General features: G+C 39.1%; 1 protein-coding gene across 4 annotated transcripts in view; it reads right to left on the bottom strand.

Moving 5' to 3' along the window:
* The window catches only part of ABCA5 (ATP binding cassette subfamily A member 5), a 63,829-nt gene continuing 47,256 nt past the window's right edge, over positions 1-16,573 (bottom strand). For 2 of the 4 annotated variants that reach the window (XM_025196249.1, XM_025196251.1), the window contains 8 exons: positions 15,820-15,895; positions 15,635-15,729; positions 14,278-14,397; positions 13,932-14,081; positions 13,101-13,180; positions 12,198-12,253; positions 11,217-11,287; positions 6,406-8,084 (listed from right to left, as the gene is read on the bottom strand). In XM_025196249.1, coding sequence (XP_025052034.1) covers positions 7,928-8,084; positions 11,217-11,287; positions 12,198-12,253; positions 13,101-13,180; positions 13,932-14,081; positions 14,278-14,397; positions 15,635-15,729; positions 15,820-15,895 — 805 coding nt within the window. In that variant the 3' untranslated portion in view covers positions 6,406-7,927. Of the gene's footprint in view, positions 371-6,405; positions 8,085-10,439; positions 11,288-12,197; positions 12,254-13,100; positions 13,181-13,931; positions 14,082-14,277; positions 14,398-15,634; positions 15,730-15,819; positions 15,896-16,573 lie in introns of those variants that run through there. The other 2 variants (XM_025196250.1, XM_006017341.2) reach the window with 2 other exon arrangements.

Genomic DNA, 16,573 nt, shown 5'->3' with positions numbered 1-16,573 from the left:
AAGGTGCATCAAGCTATGGCAGCTCAATTCCCATCAATTCCATTATATTGTGGCCAGATCATGACAGAATAGGGCATGCTGGGTTTGTCCTTGCAGACTGAGAAGGCAAAGTGCTATGTGAAGTGCTTCATATGATAATGCTGCATATTTCATTTCCACTGAAGACTAAACCTGTATTTTTATTGCAGCATGCTATTTCCTATATCAGGTGCATTTTCACATTTTGTAAATTCAAGAATTTTTCCACTTTCAGTCCAATGCTGCCATCCACCTGTGAAGCTGATGATTTTTTTCCCCAGTTGTATGCAGAGAAGTATATCCTAGCAGCTTTATATCATCAGCAAGAATCTTGGGGATTCAGTTCTGCAAGCTGATTTCGACAGGGATAAAAAATACAATTCTTGGATCAGTTGCAGGAATAAATGGGGCATAATTTATTAAGAACTATGCATTTATCTAAAGGAAAAAAGTGTAAAGCTAAATGCTTTTTTACACTGATTATCGCATTAGCATGGTATATGACCTGGGTTGTATTCTCTCCCTTTTGCAAGTGAGAAGCTAGACCCTCGGGGTAAGGTTTGAAGTAAATAGGAGAACTCCTTTTGACGTAAATAGGAGAACATTATTCCAGCCTCCTTCCTCCTCGGCTCTTTCACATCAGCATATGTCTCCAGATGTTCTTGCATCCGGGTTGGCCAGGATGAGTTCTTCGAAGGGCAACAGTCCAGGACCTAGTTATGTCCCATCCTGGTTTACAGACAGCTGCACTTCACTCTCTTTAATTAGCACCTGCACAAACAATCTGTTACTCGACCTTTGTGTAATCTTGTGATAAATGTCTCTTAAAATTTTTCCTGCATTCTTCATAAACACATAGAATAGCATTATTAACAAGAGCCTAGGTATTGTTTCCCTTCAGCTGTGTCCTCCAAACTATTTTGTACCATATCAGTATTTATCCCCAACATATTGTACTAGCTACCATGTACATAGTCCAATAACACTCGACTTGCCTAAAGGAGTGCTTCATTTTTATTTCATGCTTCATTCCCATCTCCTGGCTTTAGAAAGTTGTTCAAACAGGATCTCTTAAAGGACAAAATGTGTGGAAAATGTTCATGTCTCAAAACAAATCTGGGAAATTAGGCATAGTCCAAGGTACAATCTGAACAGTTCAAGCTTTTAAAGTAATAAATCAATCAATCAATCAATCAATAAAACTAAATGGTAATGGCTTTCCAATCAAAACAGAAACACTTTGGTCATTGACCACAAAATGTGTGACTGATGAATGAATATCCCAAAATCACAACAAGAAATTTGATTGATCTACAGGGGAACTTTTGTTTGCATAGAAAAATATTTAACACAAATTTTAACTTCAAAATGTCTCTGTAAATACATAACTGGGAGAAAGGACTTGCTTTTTCCACAGAAAACCTCCTCTCTTTGCGGACAAACATATAATCACATGACAAGCTTTCTGTGTAGTAACTGAATCTCACAGAAACAGATGTCCAGCTGTTTCAGGAATCACAGCAGAGGAACAAACCTTAGATTTCATTTTCCAAGGTCATTGAAACTACAATCAGAGTGATTAGGTTAGATTTCCCTTTTTCCCCTTTGGACATCATTATTTGATCCCTATGATTGGATAGTTGGTATTAATAATTGATGACAAAAATACCTTAAAACACTGTCCCCTTCATTGATTGTTTTTGGAAGAGTAAATATTTACATATTCCAGGTACAGAAGGCTCAGAATTTCTATTTGCTCTAATTGTTAACACACAGTTGGATCTTCTTAGTCTACACTAGAAATGAATTTCACCTTTTAAAAAAAACTCAAGAGACTTCAAGGTGTGAACATCATTAAAGTTCCACTTGCACACAATTAGTTTGCAAAGTTAAAATATAGCAACTGAGTGGAGCCTAGAGTTGTGTTGGTCTTTTGCGCAAAGATGTATTTCATCCCTTGCGAGTTGAAACATGAGCATGATGTGGCAATGCTCAATAAAACAAACAGGGAGAACATGCTGCAATGTTTGGATAACAGGAGAATGTTCTTGCTGGTTGTAAACACTGCAGCGGCTTGAGTTTGTATAAGAGTAATGAAAACATTTGGTTAAAATTTAAAGTTTTAGACCTGCTTGTTTTAAAAGGACCCCAACATTTATGTTACCAACTGCTTGTAACACTCTGAGATCAAAACAGACCAAAGAAAAAGCATGCTCTGGGGAAAGCTAAAAAAAAGATAATGGACTATGAGACCGCAAAACAGGAGAAAAATAATCAAGTATAAATAGCCAGGGCAATTTCAAACAGGCCTTTTATTTGGATGCCCATTTGCCACAAGTTTTCTTGTTACATTATCAACCATTAGCAGCATGATTTTCAAGCTACTAGCACATTTCTCAAACACTTCAATAGGCGCTGTTAAGTACGGAGTCCCTTGCGGGGCTGGTGCTGAGAGGGGTCAGGCTACAAATGTGATTTTATTTTGTGAGGCAAAAAGTCAGCTTTACCTTCAAAACTTTTGGAACAAACTCAATGTATTATCTACTTTTTGAAATACTCTGAACACACTGAAGCTTCCTGTTTCCATGGAAGAAGCTTTCCAGCTGTTGCAGCTATTTTTACTGTTTCTTGGTACACGGATGGTTTTTTTCTCTCCCTGCAACAGGTTTGCCAAAAAGGCAAGTCCCGTATGACCACTCCATTCCTCTAACTTCCCCCTAGCACCTTGCATTTGGTAGTTCTTCAGAATCTTCTCTCTCAAAACACTAACAAAGCACATTATCCTAAACTGCTGGAGGGAAGTTTCCCTTGAAGATTAGTCAAGACATTCTGGAAACACATTTCAAAATAAAGAAATGCAATTCCAAACTTATAAAAGCTGCAGCATTTCAAACCAAGTAACTACAACTGCTTGAGAATCACTTGCATCACTGCTGAATGCAAACGCACACTTCAATCAACTTCACTTATTTTATTTTAAAATTGGGGGTCCAAAGAAAAAAAAATCCTATTAGCTGTTAAGCCTGTGCCATCCCTTCTGTATTTGCTTCACATGAAGAAGTAGTGAAAGACTCATTTTTGGAAGCATTTCATGTTAGGGTTGATAAAGCAATAAAGGAATGGTAAATTACCTGGGAGAGAAGACAGATGGACTAGGTCAGCAGCATTCAAGCGAGGAATAATTTAGAAGACTATTCCAGCAGCTCTAAACAAATCCATGTCTATCGAAACTGCCCCGCCCCAGATATGTCCTTTGATTAGCACACTGCTCTGCCTACCAGAACATCACATGTAATGCTGGTGGGCCCAGCAGGGAAATAGGAGATAGTGCTTTTGTTGCCACTTTGCTTTAAAATACAATGAAAACTTGTAGCATCAGTCCTGGATTCAGGGAAAGTGGAGTAGGTATTAGTATTTTCACTTAGAACATAGGAATGGGGAGTTTCTTACCCAGCAGTGTCCTTTCTGCTACCAGTGTCTCCCACAGTTGAGCCACGTGGGCTGCTCACCTCATTGACGAAGATCTAGAGGCAGGTCAGTATTGTAACACTGTTTCCTTTGCCAGCTTGATGCTAACTGATCAGTTCCAGAGCTACATCCAACCTTTCAAAATAGCTTCAGTGTTACTAATCTCACTGCCCACCCACACAGTTTTCGTAGCTGGGGCCAACGGGACAGCCTGGATTGCTTCCAGCCTTCTAAGCGAGGGAGAAAGCAAAAGTGAGCGAGTCCTCTGCTCTTCCACCAGAGATGGCAAAGGGTACCACTGAATTCACTTTGCAATCCATGTCAGAGAAAAAAAAGCATGTCACTGGTGTGAGCTGCTTTGCTTCTGTTTCTTTTTCCTGAAAGTCTGCAAAGGCTGGTCCATGATAGTTCTAGAGCATGAAGGACAATGAGAAAAAAAGTGTGACTAGCTGGAGGAAAGCCATGGAACGGCCCGATGGCATGACATTTTCCAGCTGGTCTTATGTATTCAGCGTCCCGCGCTTCAAAATGAGCTTTAGTTAAAGCACCCCAGCTGCCATTTTGAAACATGGAGATGCCAAATACACATGACGCTGAGCATGCTGGACCGTTCTAATTAGAACGCTCCAGTAGACTTAGTTAATTGAACCTGCTCCAATGCGTTCCAATTAGAACAGGTTGGAGCAGGCATCAGGCATGTGTATAGGTGCCCAAATAAATGTCTAAGTCATTTTGAATGAGACACAGAAGACTGCATGTAGCAGTACAGTTTTGCTTTTCATTATTTGTATTATTTGTACTCTCTTGATTCCAATCTTTTGCTCCCACATGAAAAACATTCCCTCCCGCTTTGCCAAAAAAATAAGTCCTGTGAAATGCACTGTAACAACCATTAGTCTCTTCTCTTACTGTGTACTGCCATCCTGAGGCCATTACGTTTCAATTAACGAGGCTTTTCTTTTAATTTGACAACAATTTCCCCTCCTTTGTTAAATGTAATAAATAAAACAACTAAAACTAAGGATACTCTGTTATGACAAAGTTATGAACTTAAAACAGATACAAGAAATAAAAGCAGCATGTACCACAGGCAGGCATATACCACCCATATATCCCCGTTCTTCACTCTGAAGTGGTAGGTAGTTTTCTCAAGTGCCAAAGAGTTATCTCTATTTCTTGACTAAATCAGGATTTGGAATTTAGATCCAAATGTACAATTCAAAAAGCCCTCACTCAAATGCAAAGCAGCCCTGGAGGAGTGTAACACTTTGCAGCACCTCACCTTGTCTCCAGATTCTCCAGGGGCCTCGAACTCTGCTTCTGTGTATGCTCAAAACCCCCTTGATAGGAGCAACTCAGCACTCATCTGACAAAGCTGGGTCAGGCTCCAGGAACCAAAAACTCCACTTAAGTCTCTTAAGGGCAACAAGTTGTCATCAACTGTCATCACACAAAAATGCATTCAGCCCACTATGTTCTTCGTAGGCCTCATTCTGACAAGAACATAGTGGTGATATTTATACAAGTCTATTTACCATACTCTGTTGGTTAGATACACTCAGAAAACATGACATCTAGAACCAATTCCTTCTTCAGATTGGCCCTTCCTACCAAGAGTTTTACATCGCATTGTTTAAATCACTGATTATATCTAAGTGACTTTGGAGGTACAGTCCTATAGACCTTCAGTGGGACTTGGTCATTTTACCCCTTGTTCCTTATGTGTAGTACAGCAGAAACATATTATGGAAACAAGAGTATGAACAATCCAATCCATCTTTATTTCAATAGCACTTTCTTCTGGAAAAAAGAAAAAATAATTTCTGGTCATTTTACAGATACAGAAAAGTGATAAAAGAAAACTATCCATGTATAAAATGAATCATAAATACCTCATCGAGTACATGACTGTCATATTGGGATAAGTATTAAAAGAATGCTAACATTTAGATAAAATGTATCTTGTATGCCAGTCCTAAAGACCATAGCATGCATCAGATAGTTAATAGGCTATACTTAACTGTATAACGCCATTTTAAAAATATGGATTTCTCATGATAACGTGAGCAAAAGCTGAGTTATTAAATATCCCATACAAAAATACATCCATATACTACTACTACTAAAGTAAATTTATCTTTAAGGTTTTCATATGCACTAATTAATCCTCACTACACCCCTGTGAAGTGATTAGACCCATTTTACAGCTGGGAAAAGCTGTGGCATAAAGAGGTTAAATTCCTGGGTGACAACTTGAGCAAGAATCTACCCCACTCCCAATCCTAGTGATCCTCCAAGTCAAAATGTCTCTCAGTTATATACAGTTTGGGTTCCATTTATTATTTATAGTTCCTAAACAGCATGAAAAAATATAATAAAACAGAACACAGGGCTGAAATGTAAGGTTTCGTCCCCAAAGCTTTGTTGGTATCAATTGTACCAACTTATTTCAATCTATTTGATCTTTGAATTATTATTTTTTTGCTTCTCCATTCTTGTAATCTAAGAGGCCTTCTGCACCAATCTGGTGCACTCTTTCTAAGATATGAAAGAACTTGGGATGTCTTTGATCAACATTTTGTGTAATGTTCAAACAATATGAAACACAAAGCCAAGGATGCAGTGGACTCTCGGGGTCTAATTTATGCTCACTTATCTTTTTAAATACCAAGTGGCCACAAACAGGGTTAATTCTATTGTAAGCAGTACTGGGCAGAATACATCTAGATTTTAGTAAAGCTTTTAAAATGGTCCCAATAGAAAAGTTAGATAATGATGAACCTGTTAGAAAACAGGAACCTATTGGAAAAGATACATCAATAATATCTGGCTAGAAATGCTATGAGACTACAAAATGGTTTGACAGACAGTAGATTCACAGCCAGTATAAATGAAAGAGAATCCAATTGATGAGTGGTGTCAAACATAACAGAAAGATCAAAACTAGGTACAGAGACTGTCCTAAATTAAGAAGGAAATAGAAAATGCACATTAATTAACAGGCTGTACCTTGTTGGAATAATTGTGAACATAGTTGATAGATGGAAATGACAATAGGAACATGAATTTAGAGATTGAGCAAAAAATGAAGTCAACAAGGACTCCTACAATTTGGGGTACTTTTGTTGTTTGAAAAAAAGAAAAAAAAGATAACAAAACTCAGAGAAATATGATAGTCAAGATTAAGTCACACAGATTAAAGACAGACAGGCAGACAATGGAATTTGACCTCCATAGTCTAAGAGAAAACAACTTGCTCCTTGGAAGACAAATTTCAGATTAGTCCCAAGGGCAAAACAACAGTTTAATGGTCCAGAAATGCCCTCCCAAACCTCTCACCTATGATTCTTTGGAGAGATTCAATAATGCTTTAATTTTTCAATTGGTTCAGGAAAGTATTTTTTCCTGAAGCTTTTATGTTAGCTACTGACAGCTGACATATGTTGAAATGGGGCCATACCAAAGAGTAAAGGACATCTGTTCTATTCCAAAAGTGACGTATGGTGAACATGAAAAATGAAACACCAGCTACAAATTCCTGACAGTAATCAAGACCATCACAGTGCAGGGGCCTGGACTTGACGATCTTCGAAGTCCCTTCAAGCCCTAACGTCTATGAAATCTATGAAATGTATTAGAACCCTACAGATAGAAAAATAAAATTAAAACTTACTACATAAAATAACTTTAGGGTGATATGAAAAGCAAAAAGTAGAAGGCATGTTGGTCAGATGCAAAGCATAACTATTGTGTGTTATCTAATCAAAAGGACATAGAGTTTATTCCTCATGGTTTGCTGAAATGACAGAATGTAAGAGGTATGAGCCATATTTAATGTAGATTGAGATCAGTAGAAAAGTGTCTATGACTTACTAGGCTCCTGAGTTACCAAGTGTAAAGGTCTGAATATAATGTTAGCAGTTACAAACTTGGAGACAAAATGCAATGGATGCCAGTAAATGGGATGTTACACAGCTGTACAGGAAACAAAGGAGTAAAATAGGCGAAGAAGATAATGCATACAAGAATCCATAAGATCTGGTGCTTATTTTCAACTCCACCCTTGTTATAACCACAGTGGAACTTTCCTCTAATTAAAACTGATTAAAATGTGGCTCTTTGTCACATCAGCACAACTCAGTCAACTGATTGCAGTCAATGGGAGACTCCTTACGGTACGGACTCTCATTTATGATACGTCTGTACAACCTCCAGCAGTGGGCCCTAATTCTGGTTGGCCTTTTTGTGCTACCACAATATAGATGTTAAATAAAATATACCAGTAGGATCACATCGAGGTAAGTGCCAGATTTGGCCCATCTTTTCCACAGGAAAGCTTCACTCTGAGACTGCTACTGGAATTAGAGCCAGCATGTCAGTGCAATCAATTCAGCACTTGCATTTTTCTTCAAAATAAAACAGAGTTTTACGGTAGGTTACATTACGTTACATCTCCACTTATCCAGAGAGATAGACTGGCTGCAGAGTAGGTCCTGTAAGGTACTGAAAGCCCTCCACTCTCCCTGAGCAAATGCATCTCAGTACCATGCAGGACAAAGATCCAAGTGGCATCCGTGGCAAAATCCACATAAGCGATACTAGAGTTACAAAGAAAGAGGCAAAAAACATACACATAGAGGTTAATCCCTGCTCATACTGGATTCAATTACAAGATCTGCATTGATACCAATATGCGACTAGGCCTTTAAAAATGTCATCAATTTTGCACAAGCAATACATGACTTATTGCTCAACAACTGTGGGAGCGTGGGGGGTGGGGAATCTAAATCACAGGTAATATCATAATTTTAAGTCTGAACACATATGGAATGAAAAAAGATAGGTATTTTCTAATCTTGATATAACCATGAATAATTGATACAACTTCACATAGCTAGTGTCTTCAGATGTGCAGACAATACAAGTTTATATGAAATGAATTTCAATTCATGATTCTATAATGATAAGTGTTGTTTAAAATTAGAGTTGTAGATTATGAAACTGAATTACACAACAATGCATTGTGATATTTTCAACAATATTTAGATTTAATTTCACAAAATAAGATGAATGTTTCCTCCTGCAGCTAAAGATGAACTACATGCCTGCTCTTATCAGAAAAGAATTTGCAAGACACTAAAGAAAAGTATCATTATGAGTGACAAGACTATGTATTTAGAGCTTATTCTTTCAGGTTTGGGAAAGTGCAAGAATTACTAATAAGAAAGTTACGGACAATCCTGTTGCGTCATTACTATTGCAACAAAGATAGATTAGAAAATACTGGTGCGTGCCCCTGTAAATTCACTATTAAAAAGTTACCACATTTAAATAATTACCTCTTGAATATGTGATAGAACATGTGAAGTTGGAAGCCAATAAAAACAACTAGTTATGCTGCTTTAAACAACCGTAACTAGAAACGTTCACATTTCTTCAAGAACCATAAAGATATTTTATCTTCAGTTTTACGAAGCAAAAAGAGCCTATCTGACCTTGCAAACCCCATTTAAACTTACACACACACACATGCATTATAAATGTTTATGCACTCCGATAAAATAACACAACTCAAATTACACATTATAAATGTTTATGCACTCCGATAAAATATCCCAACTCAAATTACCCCTGCCAATTTGCAATAAATAGATACATAACAGTAATCACATGCCATATTGTATTGATATGTGAACATGTTTACGTTGACTGGATACCAAGATAAATTTGCTATATTATTTATGCCCTGTTTAGTGATGAGTACAATATTTTTGTGACTTCAAAGCAAAACGGCCTCTTCTAAGCAAGCTTTTTGTTAAGTGATAGCTGTGCCTGTCATCCTCATACTGTAGATCATGTCATTAGTAATCAGCTGGAGATGTACTAGCCCCAAAGGGGGCAAAGAACAATCAGAAAAAGTAGGATTTAGCTCAGACAGATAGCATGGTTTCAAGCTTGCACAGTGCCAAGCACAACTGGGTCCTTGTCCTATTGACGCTGTTTTGTTTTGCCAGACAGATTATTTTGGATAAGGAAATTTGACCTGAGATCTGGTTTTCCAAGGAGTAAAATAAGGATTTTTAAATCAGCTTATCATTCAGACTTTTAGGGGTCAGTGGGCATGTCTACATGAGACACCCACTGTGCAGTTGTCACTGCGCAGTCATTTAGTACTTGCATACCAGAGTATTAAATGACTGTGCAGTAACCGGCATTATTGCGTAGTAGTGTCCCAGCACAGTTGCCTAGTGACTCTTGCTGAGCAGTAGCTCGTTACTAATGCACAATAGCTTGTTACTACTGTGCAGCAGGATCGCATCATGGCTCGTGTCCGGTGACACTACTACGCATTAGTAACGAGACACTACACAGTAAGCATCTCATATAGACACGGCCAGTATTCAGTAGCATTCAAATAATTTATATTGAACTAATCAGCATCATCTTATATAATTAATTTTAGTAGCTAAATTTTTAGTAGCTCAATTTTAGCACTGCAATGTAGTCTATAAGGAACTTTACCCGGAGGTGACAAAGTTTACAGGTGTTCTGTCAAGCAATTAAGGCCCTGAATTTGACAGGCCTTAATGCTAAGTACAGAAGGTCAAAAAGCCCGAGGCTGAATCGATTCAGTCTTCGCAGGTTAGTCTAAACTGTCTATACTGAACTGATAAGCAAGTGAACAGACATTTACTTTTGATTCTGGAAATGCAGTCACATGCCTGCAATGGCTCAGGCCGGAAGCTGGGGTAGGTGGGGGTGCTAGAGCATGTCTTCCTGTTCTGCTGGAGCAGACCATGTAGCTTGTCTACCCTGCAAGCAGGGAGGGTTGCAGGGGAGGTGCAAAGCATCATGGGATGCTGGGGGACTGTGAATTAACTTGTATCTGTTGGGGATCTGGGACAGACGTTCAATAAACTGATTTAACTTAAATCAGTTAAGTCTGACTTCCATCCAGGTTTATCTTACGCCAGTTTCGGCCATTTTGAAAGCTGTTTATGTGCACTGAGCTTCTGTTGTGTTACAGATTTCAATCGGTTTCAGATCACTTATGCCAGTTCATGTGTAATTTCTGTCCGTAGCTTGAAGTAAATGCACAGATGTAGATGCTTAAGTCAAGACATGTCACTAATTTCCACTGCACTTTTGCCTGCATCTGCCATGCTTTACATGCTTGGCCAGCCCCCTTTTCTAGTGCTCCCACTCATGACTTGTGGGGTCCCAAACTTCTGAGGTATCTTTCGAAAAGAAGCTAAGCAGTGCAGAAGTCATTACATTGGACAAAACTCAAAATCTGGATAATAACCACACTTGACAGCAATGTAACATGCCAACTGGCTGAGCCAGCTCATGAGGTGAATTACTAGGAAAATAGAGGACAAACTAACCAGAATCGACAGGAAATTATGAAGAAATAGACTGTTATCTACCACTCCCAGTTCAAAAGAGAGAACAGAATGATGATGGATGAGGAGTTTGAAACTTGCAATGTCAGTCCTCAAAATGAATTCATCCCCTTTTATAATGATCTCTAAAGGCCAGGAAGGTGAAAACTGGAGTGTCACTGTTTCCAAATCTACATTTTTTCCCTCCTAAATCTGATTTTTTTTCCACACTTCCACTTGTTTTTGTGCTCAGCACATGTGAAAAGGTAAGAACAGTAAATTGATTAAATCCTATAATGCTCAAGAGTTCAAAAAATGACTCTATCTTCTTGTGTTCTTTCCCACCAGAGCATGCTGTTTAAGGTTCCCAAACTGTTATCTTCCTCCTCTTGCTCTTTGGCAAGCTCCACAAAAACCTAAAAAGGACAAAAATGGCATAAGTACTTTATGTTCAGTGCAAGGGTATTCAAACTGCAAGCAGTGATGCGTCCACTGAAATAGTCATGGCCTCACATCATAAAAGACAGCTTCAGCACCTGGAACACATGTGCCAACCCTTGAGCACAAGAACTTAAGAACTTTAGGGGCAAGCTCTTTTGAAACCTAAAGAAACCACAAGCTCTGGACTATCCAGGTTGAGAACAAGTCCTAGGTTTGTCCTATCGGCCCAGGTATATGATGCCACAAATCACAGGCACATCAAATATGTTGACTTACTAGAAATACTCTGCAATACTGATTTGTTTTGTTCTAATCATCACTGCTTCTGTTGCTTGTTTTTGATTTCAGTTTTCTTTCTTCCTTTTTGAAACCCATGGGACATGTTCCTATGTGCTCAACAGATTTTTTTGAAAATGATCATTCAAAACTTTTATCCAATATACAGAAAAAGCTTTGTTATCCGGCACCCACTGGGGAACAGAGGGCACCAGATAACAAAATATGCTGGTTAACTGAGCGGCCTGAACAGGAGTCTTTGCCTGTTTGGGCCACCACCTCTCCCGCCGCATCCGGCGTGTCACCGCCTCTCCCGCTGCATTGCTGCCCCTCCTGCGGGTCCCAAGGAACAGGGAGGGGGACCTCACGCAAGCTGCTATGCCCCAGGCCATGGGGGCTCGGCAGCGCAGGCTGCTTTGCCCCGGGCCATGGGGGCTCAGTGAAACCGGAAGTGCTATGGTGGACACTTCTGGTTTCGCTTTTCACTTACAAGCCCGTTAATAGAGCATGTCAGCTTGTAAGGTGCTGGATAGCACAGCTTTTACTGTAATTATTTTCTACAGGATAGAATTTATTTTCATTTATGAAATAACATGGCCTTTCACATACCTGTTCCAGTGTGGCTTGAGAAAAGCTGTACTCCTCAACATTGAAAGCATGCTTTGCTGTTTAAACAAGTAGAAAAAATGCAAGTTTCAGACAGTTATCAAAGACATGAAAATCAAAGCTGTATTTTAAATATTTACTGTTGACTCCTCTAAGAGAACAGAGCAGCTTTCCAGTTATGAAGATGCTGTCTAAGACCAACTAGTTCAGCTCTCTGATTACTATCTCCATTCTCCTGTGTGAGAAGAAGGAAGGGAACCTAGACCAGGAACTAAAATAGAGATGAATAATAATTTCTACCAGCATCATCAGTCCAGAGGCGGTAAGGTAGCTCTTTGGTATAAAGCATCTACCTGCAGGTTTTTGGAAGCTTTTAAAACTCGAATCATAGGAAGAAACTCATCAAAACACTCACCCATATAGATACCTCACTCCCACTACTGTTCTGTTTCTGAGAATCTCTCCCCAACCACTGCTCTTCCTGAAGAAGATTATTTGGGACCTTATAACATCAAGGTCCCCAAATCCTTGAGCTTTTCGTTCTTTGCAAGATACAGAGGTCTAAGGGGACCCCAGCATGCAGCCATACTCTCAGTCTTCAGTAAGACACTCTGCAGAGAAGCCTGGCTAGTTATATTTACCTACAGATACCAGTATGGTAGGATTATACAAAATATGTTATAAGGGGGAAGAATTAAAAGGGGAGAGTTCTTGGAGTCATGATCCCTATACATTTTTGAAGATTAACATAATTGAATTTTGGAGAGAGATTGGTGGAGTGGGTGGAGAGGAGTTGGGGGGGGAGGGGGAGAGTAAAGCTATATGGGATGCACTATCAGAGAGAGTAAAATTAACAGGTTTGTGTTAGACAAAATGATTTACTTGCCTGCCAGATACTTTTCTTACCTTCCTCCAGTTTAGAGAAGGAGTGTGAAAGTGACTGTACATCTTCTTTTGGTATTCTAAATGCTAAAATGGAGGAAAAACTGAAAAACAAGACACAGAATGAGCTTTCCCTTGGTTAAAGATGCTAAAAGCAAAAAACAAGAACTTTTACATGAATATGTATTTTTTTTAGAAACATGCAAACCAGTTCAGTTTAACCATGAGTTACCTAGGAAAACAGGGTTTACCACTTTAGATGAGAGCATCTAAAATGTTCCATCCCTAACAGAAGCCAAGACCAGCTGCACCTACCAGGATTTTTTCTAAAACTCCTTCAATGCTACAGATCCACCCTCCTCAGCACCTGAGATTCAGTCATCTGCTCTATTCTTACTGATCAGAATTTCTCTTTAGTGAGTGAATCCAAATATCTCTCAACTGTCTGGAGTTGTGTACTTTTTAAAAAGGATTAAATCAAAGCTTTGCTCCTTGAAATACACAGCTGACAGTTGTTTGAGAAGTGTTAAGTTATATCCACATTTTGTAGCCTGGGCAAGACTGAAATGTGACAGAAAATTGTTTTCTACAAGCTTGTGGGCACAAACACCCTACTTCAGGCATAGGGAGACCCTTCTTAGCCTATGCCCTTAGACCAATATGACTACAACCAACAACCCTAATGAAAAAAAATGCATGACTTCATTTCCAAGAATGCCCTCAGTCCCCAAAACTCTATTAACATTTTTATGTAGACTTTTAACATGGTATAATCATGTATAAATCACAGATGAAAAAAGCAGGATGTATTATTTTTTCTTTTTGAAGCCTGTTGCTGCATTTAGTCAATTTTACCTTTCCTGCCGACTTGCATTTGGGAAGATGTGTAAAATCTGCCTTTGAAGCATCTCCATCTGGTGAACTCCTGCAGTGTCTTTTAATTTCATTTCCAAGAAGTACCCTCTGCCAAATTTACTCTTCAGATGCTGAACTGTACCAATGCACCTACCATTTTTTTTTAAAAGATAAAAACATTATTATTTATCATGCAAAAAAAGCAGAGCAGAATTCAATAGTTTTTCAGCTAGTGGTTTAAGCCGAATGTGTGTGTGTGCAATAACTAATGCATGCTGGCAGAAGTCATGTTTCCTTTCATTCCAAAGAAACCAAATACACACAAACTAGTAAGAGTCTACGGTACCTTAACTGCCCTGAAATCAGGATTGCTACTCTATCGCATACAGCATCAGCCTCCTCCATATAATGAGTGGTCAGAATAGCTGCTCTCTCTTTGCCTTTAAATGCTGCTCTAATTGCCCTCCTATAAAAAAAAAAACCATAAAAAGTACCTTTCAGGTCACATGTAAATATATTAGTAAAATATTAACACAAAGCCCTTGGAGACAGTTTTTTTACAGCACAGAACGAAGAGCTAACACAAGTCTTGGTCTCTACTTTCTGAAACCTTTCAATTATTCTGGATAAAAGACTGTAATATCCATCTTTTGCAGAGATCTGGATATTCACAGGAGCATCATCACCACATTTATTTGCACGCTATATGCATGCAAATCGAACATACAGCTTCTTTTGTTTGGGAAGGCAGAAGAAGATTTTTCCCTTTAACCAAGACCCATGCCCCAAACTTCAGATTGCCAACTTCTGGGAAAAAGTGAGCACAGTAATGTGAATAAACAAAGGTAAATACCAGGGACATTTCTGTTTGAATATTAAATGTACTCTTTTAAGGCATACTGTGTAGGCATATGGAAACTGTCAGTAGTCTAGTACTGAATATTGCCTGTCCTGAAGTGGTGATGGGAAATTCCATAATTTGGAGAAACAAAAAGCATGATACTTCTTCTGTGGGAATTTTTTTTATAAATGAGGATCGAAACTGGTCATAAAACTGGAATGTCAGAATAAAGTCCTGGAAGAGACGGATTTGTGGGGAGCAGAACAACTGCAATGGCCAAATGGGCATCCCTTTCTTTCATGGGCCCATAGAGAAATCAGGACTGCTTGCAGTGCCCTGAACACATTTAGAATACTTGCAACTTGTCATTTAGACAATGTAAATCCTATTTTTCAGAGGGTCAGCTAGCTTCTGCCAGAGTCAGGAAGAATTCGCCACAATGCAGAAGTGTTTTTTTTCCAGCTTCCCTTGAGGTATCAGAGATTGGCCAGACCTGCACTGGTGAAGCATCTCACTGATATAGTAGAGAGAGTTCTTTTTTTAAAGACTTGGCTGATGCGTCTTGCACACAAAGCACGGGACCAAACTGATCACCAGTTCTGAATTAGGAAAATCTTTTTGCCCCAGGGCAAGTTAGGAAAAGGCCTGGGAGGAAAGAGGTTTCCTCTGAAATGTACAGAATGGTTGTTCTGCATAACAAGGTTTTATACGTGTGAATGGAAAGAAAAGTAAATCTTTCCGGTTCAACCAGGATATTGTCCAAAATTTACTGTGAAAACAAAGAAATTATTATTATTAGATTATCTGATGATACAAATCACTGTAAAAACACCTATTATAGGTAGGGCAGTGTTATACTCACCACATGTGCTGTTTGGCCTTGGGATCCATTCCAGTAGATGGTTCGTCTAGCAGCGTAATCTGGGGATTACCCAGCATACTTAGTGCAAAACATAACTGAGAGGAAAGAGAGAGCAGGTTTTTATGACTGTTGAATAGTTTTACTGAAAATGCTGAATTCAGCTTCTTTTAAAACCTCCTCCATACCTTACGTTTAACTCCCACTCCAAGCTTCTTCGTTGTTTTCTGTAGATGCTCTTTCAAATCTAGAGCACTTGCAATACTGCAAAACATACAGGAGATAATATTGGTAAATCTTATGTACCATTGTGAATGCCCTCTAAATAAACCAGCTTCTAAGAAAAGCTCATAATACCCATCTGTTATATTACTAACCTTCAAACTAGGGCTCATCATAACTTTTACAAAGCTATCAAAAACTGATTTCTTTGATAGTTACAGACCTTTTTGCAAATGGTTTAAAAATAATTCGTCCAAAATAGACTTTTAAAATTATCTTACCTTATTTACTAGGAGTGTGAGAAGTGGGCCCTATTCGATTCGGATTCAGATTAGGCCCAAATTGGGGACAGCAATCCAATTCGTTGATTCGGATCACTGTCCCTGATTCGATTTGGCCAAATCCAAATCTGAAGATTCGATGCTGATTCGGAGAATCAGAGATTCAGACATAGACACAGCTTTAAATGTTTTTTCTACGTACCTTGAGGTACCAGCGCATCTTCGTGAACACTGCGATGCTAGGGCAGATGTAGCGTCCCATGGGAGCTCAAAAGGGGTGGGGGGCAAGCCACATGCTTGGCAGTGAACCTGGAAGTGGGCCAGAAGTACTTCTGGTCCACTTCCAGGTCTGCTGGGGAGCGCGCTGGGGGGCCCTCTGCAACACCACGGCTTGATGATTGACCATGGGAGGACCCCAGCTACACCCCCTCAGACTCAG

Source organism: Alligator sinensis, unplaced genomic scaffold (genome assembly GCF_000455745.1).
Source record: "Alligator sinensis unplaced genomic scaffold, ASM45574v1 scaffold282_2, whole genome shotgun sequence".
NCBI lineage: Eukaryota > Metazoa > Chordata > Crocodylia > Alligatoridae > Alligator > Alligator sinensis.
This window is presented reverse-complemented; position numbering and strand designations above follow the sequence as displayed.